General features: G+C 43.7%; 1 protein-coding gene across 1 annotated transcript; it reads right to left on the bottom strand.

The window, feature by feature from the left end:
- Nucleotides 1-259: 259 nt before the first annotated feature.
- Nucleotides 260-2,771, bottom strand: lsm6 (LSM6 homolog, U6 small nuclear RNA and mRNA degradation associated). Its single transcript, XM_079498734.1, has 4 exons — nt 2,620-2,771; nt 2,096-2,201; nt 1,189-1,302; nt 260-455 (listed from the first exon to the last, which is right to left on the bottom strand). Exons 2-4 carry the CDS (start codon nt 2,187-2,189, stop codon nt 421-423), a joined length of 243 nt encoding a protein of 80 aa, XP_079354860.1. The 5' UTR covers nt 2,190-2,201; nt 2,620-2,771; the 3' UTR covers nt 260-420.
- Nucleotides 2,772-19,913: the final 17,142 nt, after the last annotated feature.

The following is a 19,913-nucleotide window of genomic DNA, read 5'->3' as shown; positions in this document are numbered from 1 at the left end:
CCTTAAACACAGTCCATGTCTTTAAAATGATTGTGCTTATGAATTATATGTATAACATAATTAAGACCTAAATGAACATCTAGTTCGGGGGAATTTGAATTTTGTTTAACCAAGCGGATCAAGTACAATGATGGTCAGGCAACTTTATACTGTCATAATACATTATCCCTCTGATTCAAGAACAAAAAAACAGATGCGAGTATAGCTCATACCGTATGCTTAATTATTCCAAGATTTGAAATAACTCCAACAGATTTTCAAAAACAACCAAGAATTTATTAAATTATTCCACTTTTACAAAACCAAACACTCTTCAGGGCAGAGGCATTAAAACAAACAAAAAACAAACTCTTGGGACCAGTTATCCATTGACACATCAATGAAGGCAAAACAAAAAAAAAGAAAACAGAAGTCTCATCATTACACTTTCCTCTTCTGGGTGCTGATATATAGAACTGGGGAGAAAAAAAATAAATAGAAATCAATGAATAATGAATGTATGATCCATTCCCAATCCCGATATCTCCCTTAATTTATTTAATGCAACTTGAGTAATCCTGAATTGTTTTTGCACAATTTAATTCAACTTTATTGTAATTTTACAAGGCACATTAAAAAGAACCATATTGCCGTCAATACATGTCATTGTTTATTCACAGCTTCAATATGTGTACACACAGAGCACTTTCCCTTATTTTACATTTTCTCAGCAGCAGTCGTTAATACAATCGCACTGCCATTTCTGTACGCTGCGTTTGCAGTTGTACCACAAGTCATAGTTAACAGGCTAAAAATGCCAGACTGCTGATATGGTCCTTTAAGAATAAAAAGTGATAATAAAACAAAATGGAAAAACCGTCACAGTCCACTCCTTTATGGTTCACATGACCACATACATGGATTTAAGCCAATTTCTCCATTTGACTTCAAGTCTCTCTACAGTTAACTGCAGTGTGCAGTGTTCTGGAGAGATTTGAGTAGAACAATTTCTGCACTACATATTTATGAAGTGTATACATGTATCCACGGCACTTGAACCTGCAATCCGGAACTTATTTGAATTAATAAAACACTCAAGGAGTCCCCTTATGCTGCATTCACATGGGATCAGGCAAGCGGTAGACGGCAACGCTCATAAGCTATGATCGTTACGGTCTGTACCTTTCAGTGAGTGTAGGGAGGACTTACCATTGTTTCCTCTTAGGAAAGCATCTCCATACTTGTTCTTGAGTTGGCCGTTGACATACTCCTCTGTCTGCTCAATTGCAATGTTCATGTATCCATCCAGGCAAGCTAGGACACCTATAGACAGACTTGCATTCAATAGAGCGTCGCAGTCCCGGCCTCTTTCATGACGACGCCAGGCCCAGGAAATGATTCCCAATGCATTTTTCCCATAGACATTTCAAAAAGTATTTATTTAAAGACGGTTACGCCGCGGACAAAGCCAACTCGAGTCTTGACAACTCATGACAACAAACACAATATTTTGGACCAAACAAATAATTATAAAGAAGAAAAACAACAAAAAGTGTTGTAACCTGCCGTTTTTTTCTTCTTTCTAATTATTTGTTCGGCCCCAAAAATTGTGTTTGTTGTCATGATTTGTCACGACTCGAGTTGTCTTTGTCCGCGGCGTAAACGTCTTTAAATAAATACTTTTTGAAATGTCTATGAGGAAAATGAACGGAGAATCATTTCCTGGGCCCTCGTAGGGGGCGGGACTGCGACGCTCTATACTAGAGAGGATTCCACCTGTAAAATGTACTGATTAACATTCATCGGGCGGAACGTGGCGTTCATGTGCTCAACATAATAACGTTGATGTAATCTCAGAATGGAGGCATCTACAAATATTGAGTATGACACAGAGTAACCACCACCAGCAAACACATGCAGTGATGTGGAAGTGAACATTATGACTGTTCAGTGGAGAATACAGCATTAGGGACATGGACATATGGGCACCATTATGTTTGAGATGACTGTTAAATAAATGGAATGGAATAAATCAAATAACTAACCAACTGTCAGAACAAGTAGCCCAACTAGACTTGACAGTGGCTCATTAACCAGGCAGTTATTTTAACGTTACCTCTGTAATCCACACCAGAGTTCAGCTTGACCACCACCGGTCTCCCAATGATCTGCTTCAAGAAGTCACTGGGGGTCTGCTTTCTGAGGCTCATTTTGACTGCAACCTAGAGAGGGGGGGGGGGGGTCCAACGAGACAATCAGTACTGCAGTGCAGACAACTACTAGCAGGTTAGCGACTAGCTCACTGAAAACGTGCACGCATCGGTTAATTGAGCATAACTGGTTAATCAGCCGCTCACTACTCATGACTACCTAACATTGAGAAACATCGGTGGGGTGAGTGAGTGACAACAACGTTTTTCTTATTCACATACAGAGCTACCCGGTATGCTATGTAAAGTATGTTGCTACTAGTTAGCCTTTCAGCTAACTGCCTTTACTATGTTAGATGTGATTGTTCTACGGACCCGCGTTACATCGATTGGCAATGTAGCAGCTAGAGTTAGCGAACTACGCAGTATTTCTAAATGTTTCATAATTTATATTATCGTTAGTATGTCAGACAGATAGTATCAAACCCACCTGGACGTTCACCGCACGATTATATTGTGTATGTATCGGCTAGGCTATTCGGCTTGAAGAACACAACCAATCAGACGCCTATACTAGCCTCGTACGGAAGCTGATAGCGGACAAAACATCCGAATATCGCATCCCACGTGACTATAATACAGAAGCTGCGCGCGTGCGTGTGTGTGTTTGTGTTTGTGTGTGCGTGAGGGCGTGTGTGGCTCTCTGACTGGTATTTTGTGCGCCGTGGTTTGATTTGCGGTTTTATTCAACACTGTCGTGTTGTAATATATATTCCAACAGTGAAATCGTTTTTTTTTTTTAAAGAAACTTCAAAAAGTAAAACAAGGGTTGGAAGCAGGCAGGCTGTATACAAGAGAGAAGAGTGGGTGGTCTTTTTCATGTCAGACTCAGTCAGACCTTTCAGCTCAATCTTATTAGCTATAGAATTAGGTAAACACAAAATGAATGTATTATTTACCATGTCTTCCATGATGCTTTAGTTTACACTACAGTGTACAGTTATTTGTCTTCACGATGGGTCGCAGACTAATTTCTTTGGGTCGTGACTTGTGGGTAAACTTCCAACATTTGTCAAGTATTTAATAAATACAATATATCCATAAAGAAACGTTTAAGAAGTATAGGGAAAATAGCACATATACAAGTTCACAACCCGGCACGAAGCAACGCATTGTGAGCTTGTAGATCTGCTATTTGCATTAGTTTGGGTGACTTTGGTCGCAGGCAAACATCTCATTTCTCTTTTGGATCTTGAGCTAAATCGTTTAGGAACCAATTCAATTCAATTCAATTCAAAGGGCTTTATTGTCATGAGAAAACATACGTTTACATTGCCAAAGCAGAAAGCACAATACAACAATACATCAATACAATCAAAACAAAAAATATGTACATTTGAACGTCATGGAACGTCATGGAACCACTGTACTAGCCAATACTGCAGTCAGTTTTTGATTGATTGATTGAAATATTTATTAACAGTTTGCAGAATTACATTTCAAGCACAAACTCAATACAAAGGCTGTTAACTGTGAGTGGACGACCCAATTAAGCATTACACTTGTTTACAATAGGGTCCACCATGTTCAATTCATCAAAACATTTAGAGACGTACAAATAGACACTTCTATATAGACAAAGAACAGAACAGGAATTCATCATAATGGAGGGAAAAAGGGAAAACGAAACATATACAGTGAGGGAAAAGGGGGGGGCGGTGGGGGGGGATTCAGATTTTACGGGGGCCAGTTTCGAATTGCAGCCATCCGTAGGTGCCCTTTGAGAGAGGTTTTGAAGGAGTCAAGGGATTCGCATGTCTTAATGACTGTTGGTAGGGCGTTCCACATTTTGGTGGCATAGGAGCGAAAATAATTTAGTCCCTTGTTTGTGCCGAATCTGGGTTGTAGTGCTTCCCAGTCCAAAGAAAAATGCACATAGTAGTAAATAATGCAATATATTTAATTTAAGTCTCTGATATTGAGCATTATACACATGCATGAGGACATTCAATTTTCATTGTTATAGTTATAGTATTGCATTAAAAAGTGTCCAAGTGTCCTTGAGCAAGACACTGAACCCCTAACTGCTCCTGATGTGCATGTTGGTGTCTTGCATGCGGTTTCCTCCGCCATCGGTGCATGGACATCTATGTAAAGCGCTTTGGATAAAAGCGCTATATAAATGCACCATTTACCATTTTCCACAAACAAATAACCACAATTTGACTCATGCCAAGCCAATTGCTTTTCATTCTTAATTCCTTCATCCTATACAAAAATAGGAGATATATGGCCCGGATCGCTGGCATAACCCTAACCGCACGCGGAAGCCACGTGAGTCTTAACCTATATGGTCTTAACCGGCCACGTATGTCGGAATAATTTGGTACGTCGGACTAACCCCCTGGGCACCTAGGCTCAATCCCAACAAGTCTCGATCCCAACAGCCTTTGCTGCGTGTCACTTCCCATCTCCTCTCTCGCCCCGTTTCCTGTCTAAACTTCACTTCGCTATCAACCAGTATAAGACGCCTTCACTTCGCTATCAACCAGTAACATCGCGTGTACTGGCCATATATGGAGCGTATATTGGCCATTGGCATATTGTACAACATATATTGGCATTCCCATATATGGGCTTAATATTGATCACAGTCAGGGATCTCCATATATGGGCATAACAGGGATTCATAACAGGGATCAGCTGGGAATGCCCATGTATGGAACTTTTTCACGTGATGTCACGATGATGTCACGATGACCTGGACACCTGGGGGCTTGCCTTTGGAGACCAGGGGACTGATGTCACGTGATGTCACGATGACCTGGGGGCTTGCCTGGGGTGAGCGACAGGGATTTGAGTTAGGTGACGTGTCAGAGTGACAGGGATTGTGAGAGAGGTGACAAAAACGCAAGGTTTCATAGTTATCTGCGACCTCCGGTCGGTCGCAATAAAGGCATAAAAAGATTTAAAAAAAATCTTAAACAAAAGCTGACGTGTGCCGTGCTTATAGTATAGCTTATATTCAACACCTGCTATTTTTGAACATTTTGGAAAAATATAGTTTAGAAGGCAATTGCAGAATCATGTGGGTATTGTGCTGGGTGGGTAGAGATAAAGGTCTGCCATCTGATAAGCCCAGAGACACATGGGTGCATGACCCAAAAACGGTACAGGTTGGGAGGTACATGGAAAATGGTGTCAAGGAGGGATGAGACAGTGTGCTGTAAAATGGATGAGGATGTACAGAGGGAGCATCATATGCCAGTGTGTGTTGGGAGAGAGGGAGGAAGAGAGGTGTGTGTGTGTGTGTGTGTGTGTGTGTGTGTGTGTGTGTGTGTGTGTGTGTGTGTGTGTGTGTGTGTGTGTGTGTGTGTGTGTGTGTGTGTGTGTGTGTGTGCGTGCGTGCGTGCGTGCGTGCGTGCGTGCGTGCGTGCGTGCGTGCGTGCGTGCGTGCGTGCGCGCGCGCGCGCGCGCGTGCGTGCGTGCGTGCGTGCGTGCGTGCGTGCGTGCGTGCGTGCGTGCGTGCGTGCGTGCGTGCATGCACGGGTGTGCATACTAGAGAGAGAGAGGCGGAAAGTAAGAGGTTATTTGCAGAGAGAGAGTGCGTGCTCCCAATCGTCTGCCGTAATCTGAAGACTCACCTCTTCAGACTCTAACTTTGCCCATAGCACTTGCCCTAGTCGTGACGACCTTGCAGGCGTATGCAAAGACTAAAATGTCATTTAGAATGTCATGTTATATAGAGATGCCAACTGGTCACACTTGTCCTGGCATCCTAGTGTGTTTCAATGTACAGTATTATTGTTCTTCTTTGATATTATATTGTTTAGACTGTTTATATGCATTTTATCTTGTTTTCTATGTTTACTGTAAATCGCTCTGGATTAAGTCTGCTAAATTAATTGTAATTGTGCGTGCGTGCGTGCGTGCGTGCGTACGTGCGTGCGTGTGTTTCACATGAGTGGTGGGTGACCTCGGAAAGCAAATGACATCAGGCACTATCAGGCCAAGGACCCCTTATCTGACTATAATTAATGTATGTTGCATTGTTCATGTGTATTTTTATACACATGAACCACTTAAACCGTCAATACTTAGTAAACTAGACTGTTCACTATGTACTTGGTCTGCTCTTTTTGCCCTACACCAAACCTCTTTGCCGAAAATTGCTGATCTAAAAGCTCACAACGCCTCACGCTGTGTTTTGGGCAAATTCTGAAATTCTGGGATGCTGAGGTTCAAGTGGTTAATGTAAAGAAAGAAGAAAAAACATCCTATCACACAAAGATTTGGTGGCCCCCCTGTAGTAATTCTTAGGACCCCCTAGGGGCCATGGACCCCCTGTTGAAGACCCCATAGAGAATAGAGTACTGGTCACATTACCAATAGTAGATGACCAGGAGATGCTGTATGAGTCCTAACAGATATAGCAAGGAACAAAAAGCAACGTATGAGTATGATATGAATTAGGTACACAGTAAAACGTGATGTATGCTAATGTAATGACTAATGAGTTTTACTTCAACAGTTTCATCCCGTATCATTGGGCCTACAGTGTCTTGCTAAACCAGTGACCATGACGTCATCATAAGCATGCATCTTACAAAGATTAATCAGTAGCCACCGTATCTGTCAAACAGATAGAGATCAAGCAGGTCAGCCCTAACATATTTATAACAACAATGTTCTGGTTATATTACATTGTAATAGTGAGGAGACAAGCGTAAGCTGCAACAGCTGACCAATTAATTGCCAAGTCGTACTACGATTACATACGCCTGAAACATAAACTCAGGATTTTTGGGGTGGGGGGTTGAAGGTTGAAGCCCTGTGTGTGTGTGTGTGTGTGTGTGTGTGTGTGTGTGTGTGTGTGTGTGTGTGTGTGTGTGTGTGTGTGTGTGTGTGTGTGTGTGTGTGTGTGTGTGCGTGTGCGTGTGTGCGTGTGTATGTGAATCATAAAGTACTTCTTGTGTGTCTAGACAGGTTGCTTGTTAGCAGGGCATGGTTAGCCCTGCGGAGGCTAGAGGTTAATTTGGTATCTGCTGCCGTGTTAAACTAAGGTCAGCACTACAAGTCCTTAAGTCATAAACAAGAGTGGTTAAGGGCCGAGTATACACCTAGACACAGGTTAATGAATATTCAATGAGGAATTCTTTTCCACTGCCTTGTCCGCTGTCGAATTTTTCATTGCTTTGCTATGAACAGAATTTTGGGGAGAGAGAGAGAGAAAGAGAGAGAGAGAGAGAGATTCTCCTGATGGCCTTTAAAATCTGCCCTCTTTGTTTACACAAGTGTAAGTTTTCTTTTGTTGCACTAATCCACGGCCTTGGAAGCAGTAGAAAATGTATTCAAGTGGATGCTTTGTGCAGTTGATTCCCTGAGCTTGCCAAAGTGTAATGCCTAAAATGTAATTTTCAGTGAAGTGAAGTGAATAATGCAATAATAGGCCAATAATGTAATGAAACTAGAAGTCAGAGAGATGCTCCATTCTTGCCACATTGCTGTACTGTACTGCATATAAACATTCGAATAAACATAGGCCTTGTGCTTTGACCGATTTTGAAAACAAAATAAACAGTGCTAGTGGCCCTATTCATCTGGCAAGTTTGATCCAAATCTGTGGACAACTGTCTAGGTTATTGCTATTATATGAAAACTAACAGATGCTGGAGATTACAATACACACACTCCACAGAGGGCCTCAGCAGCTCAAACTCCCTCTCAAAGGGAGTTAAAAGAACAGTCAAGAATGACTTTGACCATGGTAGCAGTATTGACAGAGGCGTTATGACCTACCTCACCTCATGCCTTGCAGACTTTGCATTGAGATACTCCTCAGTCACTTTTCACTTGTCACTGAAATGACAAAAGCTTTGGAAATTATTTGTTTGAGATGCGTGTAGGCTGTTCTGAAGCCAATTGTATGGGGGAACGCTCACACAAGTTTTTAAATCGCTTGAAATTGTAGAACAAGGCAGGGAACACCAACAGTGAGGCTTTGCAAGGCTCGTGAGATCTGCTCAAGTGAGCCGCCAGTCGAACTAGTGCCCGTGCCGAGCAGCCATGGCCTTTTCACATTGACGAGTGCGCTGTCCGAGTTGGTTAACTGTGGTGGACAGAATAGGTTATCACATGAACCAAAATGCATATTCAGCCCATCACAGAGGTTGAGGATGGGATTTGAGGTTTCTTTGGCTTTGAAATTACATATACGCACATGAGACAGAAAAATACCATCATTTTAGACATTGTCTATTCAAGTAAATCAAAAAACTGCAACTCCAATAAAATATTCCAAAAATATTATTTTTTACACAGTTTACAGTACATAGTATACAGTTGTACAGTCTAATACACACACACACACACACACACACACACACACACACACACACACACACACTATCCCTGGCTTGTGTAACGATCCACTTTTCCCTCAGGGATCACCAAAGTTTTATCTTATTTCATGTTATTTACAACATTGACATTTCACATTTACAGTACTACACACCCAGCATTTTCTTCCCTAACACATACCACAAGAAGTTTCAAGCTGAACCATCTCAAACACTAATGGCTCCTGAAAACATAACTCATGGACAGTTGCCTCTGGCAATCATTTAATGGTCACCACTTCACCTCAGCGTAGCTCAAGCCGTAAGCACCCCAGTATATAACTGGAGTGCTTACGGTGAGAATCTGCATCTTAAAAAACAACCCATTTCAAGCAGTAAGACTGGTATTTCACCACAGTCACTTACTCACTTTTCACCAGGGGGGTTGTTACACGTGGTATCAAACACGCTACTCTAGCATACCATATGGTCTGTGTTCAGCTCCGACCAGCCAGAATAACAGTGGTCAGCTAAAATGGACAACAACAGCAGCAGCAGCAGCCATCCCGTCAGTTCAGAGACAAATCCTCTCTCCATCTCCCGACCCCTTAACCCCAAGGGGCGGGCCAGCCAAATAGAAAGATTATAGTTGTGGGAGATGCTATTGTGGATGGGAAATAGGGGCTGTGTTGGAGGCAGTGAGGGCGCTACGGCTCCTGCATCCTGAGGCAATATGCAGGATAGGAGTGTGTGTGTGTGTGTGTGTGTGTGTGTGTGTGTGTGTGTGTGTGTGTGTGTGTGTGTGTGTGTGTGTGTGTGTGTGTGTGTGTGTGTGTGTGTGTGTGTGTGTGTGTGTGTGTGTGTGTGGGGTCTAGTTGCTGCATGTGGGGGGGGGCGGTCTAGACTGTGTGTTGACCCCTGTGAGGTCAGGTTTTCTCTCTAGGTCAAGCTCGATATGGAGAAGATAATGGAAAAGCTCAGGGGAGTTTCCAAAAAAAATAAAAAAAGATGAGTTGACGCCTTGTGTACCCTGCTGTTGCCTCTCTCTAATCCCCAACTGTATGGAGGTAATAGCTTGGAAGTGACGGGTGACACTTCTTCAATCAAAAAGGGGCTATGGATACTGTGGCTGCATGCCACCTCGCTCTGCAAGTTGTTGGGATCTGTTGGTTTCGTAGAGCTGAGGGATGTTTGCGATGCTGACTTGTTCAAAGCTCTTGTGATTCTACCCATGTCTGGGCTCTGTCCATTTAGGTGCACATATAGTAGAAAAACCCTTTTCAGCAAACACAGATGGCCAGACTTTCAATTCCATTACAGTAATTCTGAATTCCATTGTCATAACAGGTATGTGGTGGACTCCTGGCCATTAAAGAATGAAGAAATATTTCCGGAATCAATTTATTGGCTGTAGAGGATCACCCACAGGGATGCGTTTTTGCCCCCTGTGCTTTATGCTTTGCTCCTTATTATTTCCATGCCAATGAAACATCCCTCCACTTCCACTTAATGACTCAGCGGTGAGCGTTGAAGGTTGACAACGGTTGGCTGGCCCCTGCGGTGAGCTGGGGACGGTGCGTTGTAGGGGAGGTGGGGCGTAATCACTCCCCGTAATTTGGAGGAAATCCACTGAGCCGACTTACAGTGCAGATGAAAGCCCCCCCTCGAATGTCTTCTCTTTTTTGCAGCCACCAAGCTCAGTCAGTGCCTGTGAATGCCTGGAAAGAGACTGAGAGAACCGCCTGGTTGGTGTCCCCCTGGGGTTAGTACTGGGACCGTCTCAAATCAGCCCCAGCCCTGGAGGCATGTTCTCTCTTCCCCAAGGAGAGGGACCACAGACAGACAGTCAGACAGCCAGCCCATCCTCCACCGCACGGCCCAGGAACAGCCAGCTACCACACGGCTCCCCAGAGAAGCCGCTTTGTGGGAGAGACGAGAGAGCTCAGAGGAGCTTATGCTGAAGGCTCTGTTTCTGTGTGTATCTGTGTGTCTGTTTGACTCCCTCCCATGTCTCCTAATCTGCTACCACTCCACTTTGATATCTCAATTTGTAGCGTCTGGTGCAAAGAAGAGAGAGCATGATGTAAAGCCTGTGTGACTCCCAGTGTACCCATTTGTTAGATTACGAGAGCATCAAGGAACATTATGGGTTAAAATGAAACTATATCATCTGCAATTCATGCAGGGGTTCACAGGTATTATAAGATGAGCTTTAGCCAGAATAATTACATTAACATTACATTAACATTGATTCACCAGTCTGAACCACATCATTGGACAATCTAAAAACGAACAAAAACAAAAATACACTAGTCTCCTCCCATGCAGGTTACCCAGTTTAGATCATTCCGTCACGTGATGCCGACGAAGCGAGGTGTCAGGAAGAAACGCTGGTGCTTTTGTCTGATGGATGGTGAATGGTGCTTACACAAGGAGCCACTCCAGCGAGACCATAAATATGCATTGTGACATTTGGAACAAAGCCGCTCGTCCTCCCCTTCCCTGATGAGCTCCACCCGCCTCCTATAACATATTGCCATACTGTCACACCTTGTGTTTCATAGCCAATCTCTCTGTTCATCAACTTGGCAGATAACCTCTAGATGTTGGCAGATCAGACATGGAGGACAGAGCTAAACAGCTCTAAACACATCCAAGAACTGGGTGCTTATTATTAGAAATAATTGTTTCACGCTTGTATGATGTATACTATAGGCTTATTCATCTTCCCATGTACTTGCATACATAAAGAACATGAAATACTGTTTCCCCTCAGTTATTGGCAGTGCAACATAAAACGTAGAACCTATTTAAGAAACATATAAGCTAAAAACTAAAAACAACATGGACAAACGGTTGAGAAATAACAGAGTTACCATGTGGGGGTCACTGTACTGTACTGTACTGTACTGTACTGTACTGTACTGTACTGTACTGTACTGTACTGTACTGTACTGTACTGTACTGTAACACCAGTGACAGTGACACTTGGTTTTGAAAACCAACCAAATGTAATTTCAGTGCTCAGACCCAGGTACCCAGCCAGCCAGCCAGGAATCCAGCCAGGCAGGCACACACAAAGCTACTTAAGGAAGTGGTTGCACCACTTAAAAATAGAAAGAGGGGTTTAATTACTCTTCCATTCCATATCGCTACACTTGGTCTATCGATACATTTAGCGAGTTTGTCCATATGTGTTCAAATATTACAATGTCCATGTAAATTATTTGCCAGAGAATCACTGTGTTTATACTTTGTTTATACTTATTTATCTCCATAATAATAAATTGTTCCCTTAAAAATCCCACCATTCACATAAATTCATTATTTTTGCAAAATAGTTACTGTATCGATTTGAAATCATTGAATCACATCGTATCATATCGCCATAAATGACCCAATATTGTCCATGTATCGTATCGTCAACCATGTATTGTGATGTGTATCCTATACTGTCGCTGTTCAAATGTATCGTCACACTGCTACTACTTACCAATGATTGAAATACAAGCACTGTTTATTAATATTTTGAAGCAATATGTTCTTTGCATAGAAATGTTGTCGGTGGCACCCTGGCACTATATTCGTCAACCTTGGAAGTGGTGAAAGCCATAGTAATGACCAAGTAAAGGTTAACTTAAACAACGGTGATGCAACGGTACGTAAAAGCCTTCTGAACATAATGCAAACCCTCTGGCCAATCAGAATCTACTTTTCTTCATGGTCAAGGGTATAACCAATTTTGAATATATACAGCTTTGTGAAGGAGCACCATTATTCATGGCCTGGTATAACATTTTCATGTATGCCTATTTAGTAGAAAATCTTTCAAATGTTTCCATTGATCCGCGGGGGTCAGAGGTGAAGCTGTGCTATCAGGTATGCATGCCGTAGCCTGGTAAGGAAACTGCAGCAGAGTTCTGCCTGTTCTCATTTTAGCATTTAGAAACATAGCTGGCCTTTTTCTCCCAACACCTCATTGCTTTAGAAAGGAATAAATATCCAAGGCAGCCAGGAGCAGTTCCTTTCAATATCCCACACACACACTCAAACACCCTCTTCTTCCTCCTCCTCCCTCCCTCCCTCTCTCTCTCTCTCTCTCTCTCTCTCTCTCTCTCTCTCTCTCCCCCTCTCCCTCTCCCTCTATCCCTCTCCCTCTATTCATGGCTCTCTTGATTTCTCTAATTCTCTCTCCCTCTCCCTGCCATTTGACCAGCTAACAGTACTTCCTGCCACAGCGAGGACCCTGTGACTGTGGTGGAACATGGCAGCGTTGCCCACCCATTTGAATATTCATATAAACACTGCATGGTTCCAATCTGATACGCACGTCCCTAATCCATCACATCTCCACATTTATTTAAAAAAAGGGGGGGTGATGAGGCGGCGGGGGCGCTGTACAAACCAAGTCATAGTTTATATCTCAACGACTGCCTACGGGATTGGGGGTGGGGGATGGAGAGTGGGGAGGGGGATGTATTACACTAATTTCTTTATCCTGTTCGCAGGAGTGCCATGTTACAAGAGAATTCCTGAGGCGAGCCAATGGCCCGATAAATCTGCCCAAGCCTCTCTCTGTATCTCTCTCTCTCTCCCTCTCTCTCAATTTGTCTCCGTGGAATGTCAGCTGGCAGGCACCCAGGCACCGAGAGCCCTCTTTTCACAACGCGCCAATCTTAGACGAGGTCCCATGCCGGAGCCGGTGTGGTACAGTAGTAGAAGCACTAGAAGGAATTGCCGTGGACAAATTGCCACGTGCCTTTATCTCAGGGTCCCTTTATGTGTAACCATGTTCTCATCGCAGCCCCACCCCCTCCCTCAGTGACCACTTCCCGTCCCTTTCCTTGTCTTCCTTTCAACCCAGGCGGGTTAACCAGAACGCTAGAGCAGGTGACACTGACAAAATACACGTGTCATTGAAGCTGTGATAAGACACAGATGCAGCAGCATCTCTCTCTCTCTCTCCCTCTGTCTCTCTCTCTCTCACCCTCACTCTCTCCATCTGCTGCATATGTATCTATACAGTATAGTGTGTGTGTGTGTGTGTGTGTGTGTGTGTGTGTGTGTGTGTGTGTGTGTGTGTGTGTGTGTGTGTGTGTGTGTGTGTGTGTGTGTGTGTGCGTGTGTGTGTGCGTATGTGTCATTAATGACATTAAGCATTAGCCTTACAATCCCAGTGCCTCGGGTTCAAATCCTTATCATCGCAGTTAGTTTTAGGCATAGTTTTTAATGCCACTCGGCCCACTTGGTGAGAAAAGACTACACCAGTAGTTAGTTCATTAGTACAATGACGTAGGCACGCCGTCTCTGGCGGGCTTGAGCAACGAGAGGCACTGTGGAGCTAGCCGTTAGGCAAGCGAGTCGCTGCGTCGAACGTCGCGATGGCCGCTGGAGCCGACTCAATCGTAAATTATTGCCCCCCACCCAGGTAATGCCGGCGTCGAGCAATATTTCCCACCACGGGAGGTGTGCTGTCCTCCTGGAATGTGACGCATGGATAGAGGCACAGAAGGGGGCGTCGCCAATTGTGTGTGATATCGGGGAGGAACAGCCCGGTCGCGTCCCAGACGCCCTGTTGAACACCCATTGTACTCACAGTCTATGTTACAAGTATACTGTGTGAGTATATACAGTGCACGCACGCACGTGCGCGCACACACACACACACACACACACACACACACACCGGGGGCGGCGGTGGCTGGATGGTAACTGTAAGGTTGCCAGTTCGAACCCGGGCTCCCCCAGAGTTACTGTCGAAGTGTCCTTGAGCAAGACACTGAACCCCTAATTGCTCCCGATGTGTTAGTTGGTGCCTTGCATGGTTTCCGCTGCCATCGGTGTATGAATGGGTGAATGTAATGCACAATCTCTGTAAAGCGCCTTGGATAAAGGCGCTATATAAATGCACCATTTACCATTTACCATTTACACACACACACGTAGGCCAGGCCTACAGTACTGTACTACATATCATCATATATACAGATATGTATGACCAAGATGTGAATGGTACTATTTGATGATCCGTGTGCAGCACAGACTCTCCCATGTTGATACATGTGGGACCAGGGTGTGAAATAGCAGAGTAGGAGAACAGAGTGTGTTTGTGTGAAGTTGCAAAAACTCTCTCTCTCTCTCTCTCTCTCTCTCTCTCTCTCTCTCTCTCTCTCTCTTTCTTTGTAAATAAACTGCTGTGGCACGTACCCTTTGTACTCCATCTAAACGGTGTAAACAAGCAACCACTTATTTTCCCCTTTAAATTAGTCATATAAGAATGTATTATGTTATATCTTGCAGAAAACATATAAAAGCGATATATAAAGGTTGTTAACAGAACTCAGATCCCTTTGAATTCCAGGTAGGTTAAGATAATGCTTTGACAAGAAATGTTTTAAAAATATTTGGCAACCTGAAAGTAATTTTGGTATAGCATCTTATAATATCACATCTTATTTACTCAACATATCACCATATAAATCAACATATTTTTAGGATTGAATCATCTGTTGATTATAAATAAGTGCTTCGTTAGACCTATATTGGTTGTATAAAATATGCAGAAGCATATTGTTATACAACCAATATAGGCATATTTATTAATATGATAAAGGACTTATTTTACTAAATACAAAATCAAACTATACAAAGCACCAACAACAACAAAAAACAACAACACCTCAACTGCATGTCACCCTTCATATTTTTCAAAGGTCACCTTCTACAGTTCTAATTTGAACACATCCACAACACACAGCACAGGCTCATTTAGAAGGGTGCTTCGTGTTACTGCATGACAGTTGGCATGACTGTAAATAAAGACACTTGCCAAGTGGAGCTGCCAATGCTCGCCTTGGCCGCTTTTAATATTTTAATGTGTTTCATTACGACAGGATGGGGCCAGATACCCTTTCTGACGTCCAGGCAATTGTCTGCAAATGAACGAGATTACATGACGAGCCTGAATGACAGAGCTAGCGGCTGCAGCCTACCCCCCTAGCCACTTATCTGATGGTATCCTAGCAACAGATCCCTGACCTGGCTTTGACCTCCACCCGATAAGGTCAACACCTGAAGACTCTCCTATTGGCGGGCTGGCGGGGAACAGGAGGCGGAGCTCTGAGTGTGCGGGGAGACAAAGGACTCACAGAGCAGTGGCAGGAGCAGACTCCTCTGCATACAGTGAGCATGCTCCTTATGGACAAAAACACACTCGCACAAGCATACCGGGGCTCTCCACTAGGGGTTTGTGTGACGAGCAAGTGTCTGTGTGCACTTATGCGTGTGTGCACGCACGCACGCACGCACGCACGCACGCACGCACGCACACACACACACACACACACACACACACACGTGACAGTGGAAGGTCAATCATAAAAGACTCATGAAGATAGTTGCTTTTACAGTATGTATCTCCATCTGTATCAGTTGAGACAAAGAGGTGTTTTACACAGGGTCAAAAATGTTTTCAATCAGGGATAGGGATTACGGCTCGCAATAAAAACTATTGTGATGATAAATAGTAGCGAGATGCAGCAGTAAGGAGGTTCTGAATATGAAATTAATCGAGCACAGCAGCCCACCCTCACAGACACTTTCACTCCATATCTGTCTAACACACACGCACGCACGCACGCACACACGCACGCACACACGCACACACACACACACACACGCTTCTCTTAGTTCACTAGCAGTGAAATGGAAGTTAATCCAAATTGCGATAGTGGCAGTTTCCGATTAGAGCATGGCAATAAAATCAAGCAGAGACTGGTAACACATTATAGATATGAGCACATGTTTAGCACGCTCCATTTACAGAACGCAGACGCATTAATCAGTTGGTGTCCTCTCACTCACGTGCACGCACGCATGCACGCACACACACAAGAATGAAATAAATATGCAAATCCACCTTTACAGACACATGCCTACTGTACAGTTGGAGGCCATCGATATTGTCCTTTTCTTTTTGCTGAGTTTTGCGTGATCTGCGCAAAAGGACAGTTAACCCATTTTGGGCGGGAACCCCTTTTGGTGTTTTAAACATTATGTTATAATTTAGCTATTGAAAAATAGCAGATCTACAAGCTCATAGCGCGCCACCGAGTGGCGCGCTACGAGCATGTAGGTCTGCTATTTTTGAAAAATCGTGAAAATATTTATTTCAGAAAACTGGAGGATTTAGAAGGATTTTTTAAAATGTTGAGGTCAGGCCTAAATGGGTCAAATGATAAGGGACAATATCGGTGGCACCCAACTGTATGTGCACAAACTCAAAGAACCGCATACAGTATAGTGCTTCTCAACCTTGTCAGGCCATGACACCCCAAAATAATCATATTTGAACTGGGGACCCCTCACCCTGACAAGCACGTGGAGTTGTAGGAGTTGGGGCAGTACATGTAGTCTATCACAGATTCCAAGCTGTGCTACTGAATCTGTCGGCAGGGGCATTCAGATATAGTACATTGTTGTTAGTGGGAATGAAAACATAGGTGCACCACAGGAAGAGGAGGGCTGAGGGCGGACCAAACAGACCAACATCCTGTTATCCACATAGGCAAATTCCAAGGAAACAAACAGCAGAGGGCGCTGTTTTTCCTTTTTTTTGCCGATGGGTTGCCGAATTTTGTCTGACTCGGTTCTATTATGAAAATTCCAGTAGGCTAGTTGTATGTTCACAGCGGTTCACGAGCATGCAGATCTACTAATTTCACAATTTCGACTTCTAATATTTGACTTTTCTTGTAACCACTGTGGTGCGTTACCCACTTAGATCAACATATAGGATCAGAGGTAAGCTACTGGGTTGCACACAGCACAAATTAATTCACTCTTTTTAAATCAATGACACATATGTCATTGATTTATGATGTAGAAAATAAAAAAGAGTTCAAATTAATTCTTGCTTATGAGACCCAGTACCTCTATTCCTATGATTGTGACCTCTAATATTTGGCCATTTTAGAGGTATTAAAAAGGGCTTAGAAGTCTTTAAATTGTCACTTTAGAAATGTGCAGATACCCTGTATACACTTATACTGTATGTTGGTTTGTTTACTGTTGAGTGAGCAAATCATCTGGGGGACCCCCCCCAAAAAAGAAAACATTTGGGGATCCCTCTGGGGCCCGATACGATAAAACCAGAAGTGTGACTTCTTATATAGATTAATATGTTAGATAACATAGTCCTCCTCAGGCTGAGCCGATACATGAATAGCTGTTCATAAAACTCATTTTGTAATCATTTCCTTTCTACTGGAAAATAATAACTACCTTGCCCCTACAAAAGAGAGTGATTGATGCATCTGTATTGAGTACACAGTTAAGTCCCTCAGCGATAATATATCCATTTGTAAAATGTAATCCCACAGCTTCATTTGATAACATTTGGTTACAGCATCAGCCTCCCCCTCCCTACCGCCCTACCGCCCTCTCTCTCTCTCTCTCTCTCTCTCTCTCTCTCTCTCTCTCTCTCTCTCTCTCTGGGGAGTGGGGATGGTATAGTATAGTGCAAGCTAAAATAACTGAAGGACCTTCTTCTGCCCCAGGGCCTTAGCTAGACCTCTGGCCCAGTTCACCAGGGGCAACCAAGGCTCCTCCTCTGTGTGTGTGTGTGTGTGTGTGTGTGTGTGTGTGTGTGTGTGTGTGTGTGTGTGTGTGTGTGTGTGTGTGTGTGTGTGTGTGTGTGTGTGAGACGTGTGTGCGTGTGCGTGCAAGGGAAGTGTAAAAGGTCAAAGGGCAGGAAGTTGGCCACCTGCCTCTGTCACACTAGTAGAGTTGTATGGGGAAGAGAGAGAGAAAGGGAACAGTCACAGAGACGGACAGAGAAAGAGAAAGTGTTTGGCTTTGTGCATGTCTAGTACAGGGGTTCTCAACCCGTGGGTCGCGACCCCTCGGGGGGTCGCCAAATTATTTTAGGGGGTCCCCAAATTATTTTTCACGATTTTTCAAAAATAGCAGACCTACAAGCTCGTAGATCTGTAGATCTGCTATTTTTCAATAGCTAAATTATAACAATGCTTAAAACACCAAAAGGGGTTCCCGCCCAAAATGGTTTAAGGTTATTGTAGCAGTCAATTTATATTGGGGGTCGGGAGGGGGCGGGGCGGGGGTCCCGAGACATTGCCAAAGCATTTCCGGGGGTCCCCGGCCAAAAACGTTGAGAACCCCTGGTCTAGTACACTGGTTCCCAAACAGTGAGTCGGAACCCATTTGTGGGTCATGGACCAACCTTTATGGGGCACGAGTCGAGTAAATATCTCATTTTCTTTTCCTACATGAAAAATAATCACACCTGTGTGAACTGAGAGGTGGAGGCGGCGGGTGAACATATGCATTTGAAAAACAAACAAACAAATAAATAAAGAAAATAAAGAAATTCCATAAATTCAAATAATAATTAAGAAGTAGTGACAATAGCTGATCTACAAGCTATTTTCACTAGTTTGGGTCCCGGTCAAACCGAGTCGACCTGACAAGTTTGGGAAGCACTGGTCTAGTACATATGAGCGTTTATAGTATAGGGGTCACATGAGCACATCCGCATTGAATTCTTTTGAATTATCATGCAGGCCATTCAAGTAACGTACTGCAAAGTAATGTATAGGCCTACGAACGTGAAGTTATGTTTTCAACAATTTATGCTTTATTCTTCAACTAGTTTAGTGTAAGGAAACCAAGGGCGGAGACAGGAGACGAATGAGGGGAGTCAGATTCAAACTCTGGTCCAAGGCAGGGGCTGAAATTCCCTAAAAGGGCAAGTTATATCGAAAAGAGAGGATCTACAAGCTCACAACCGGTCGTGGCTGCGAATCGAGAACTTGTAAATCAGCTATTTTCAGGGCGCGACCCAGTACTTTTTAGCTACTGAAGATGCGGCGTACAACAGATTCTTACACAGATGACAAATTCTTTCAACGCAAAATGCTGCATTCACGTTCAGGGGAGTTCGTAAAAACTCAGTTCTCCTGAATGCTGCCTTCGGGTATAACATGGAAAGGGGGGTCATTTACATGTCTTTCCCCATAGTAAATGCTGCACTCATGGTCTGGAGAGGGGAAAAGGGCAGGGGCTGAAGCCCCCTTTGATGTCTGTGCACATGCTGACTAATAGCTAGTTAGTGCATGGTGCCTCCAGCTTGGCTGGGTAGAACTGGGGAATAGCACGTTTCTCCGCACACGTTACGCCCTCCCTGTGAAACTCTTCACTGTCAGCTGAAACGAAGCAGCTATAGCGACATGTGTAATGGAGACGTGGTGGTTGTCTACGCCACTGTTTCCCAAACAGTGGGTTGGGACCCATGTCTGCTTCGCGGAGACATTTTTATGGGTTGCGACTCGCAAGGAAATATCCCCTATTTTTTGTTTCATAGGCTACATTTAAATATAATTTGTTGCTGTCTGGAAGAAACCACCTAACTCAATCTTTCATACTATTG

This window comes from Electrona antarctica (assembly GCF_951216825.1).
Source record: "Electrona antarctica genome assembly, chromosome: 4".
Lineage (NCBI taxonomy): Eukaryota > Metazoa > Chordata > Actinopteri > Myctophiformes > Myctophidae > Electrona > Electrona antarctica.
Note: the sequence above shows the minus strand (reverse complement) of the source record. Positions and strands in the feature narration are given on the sequence as shown.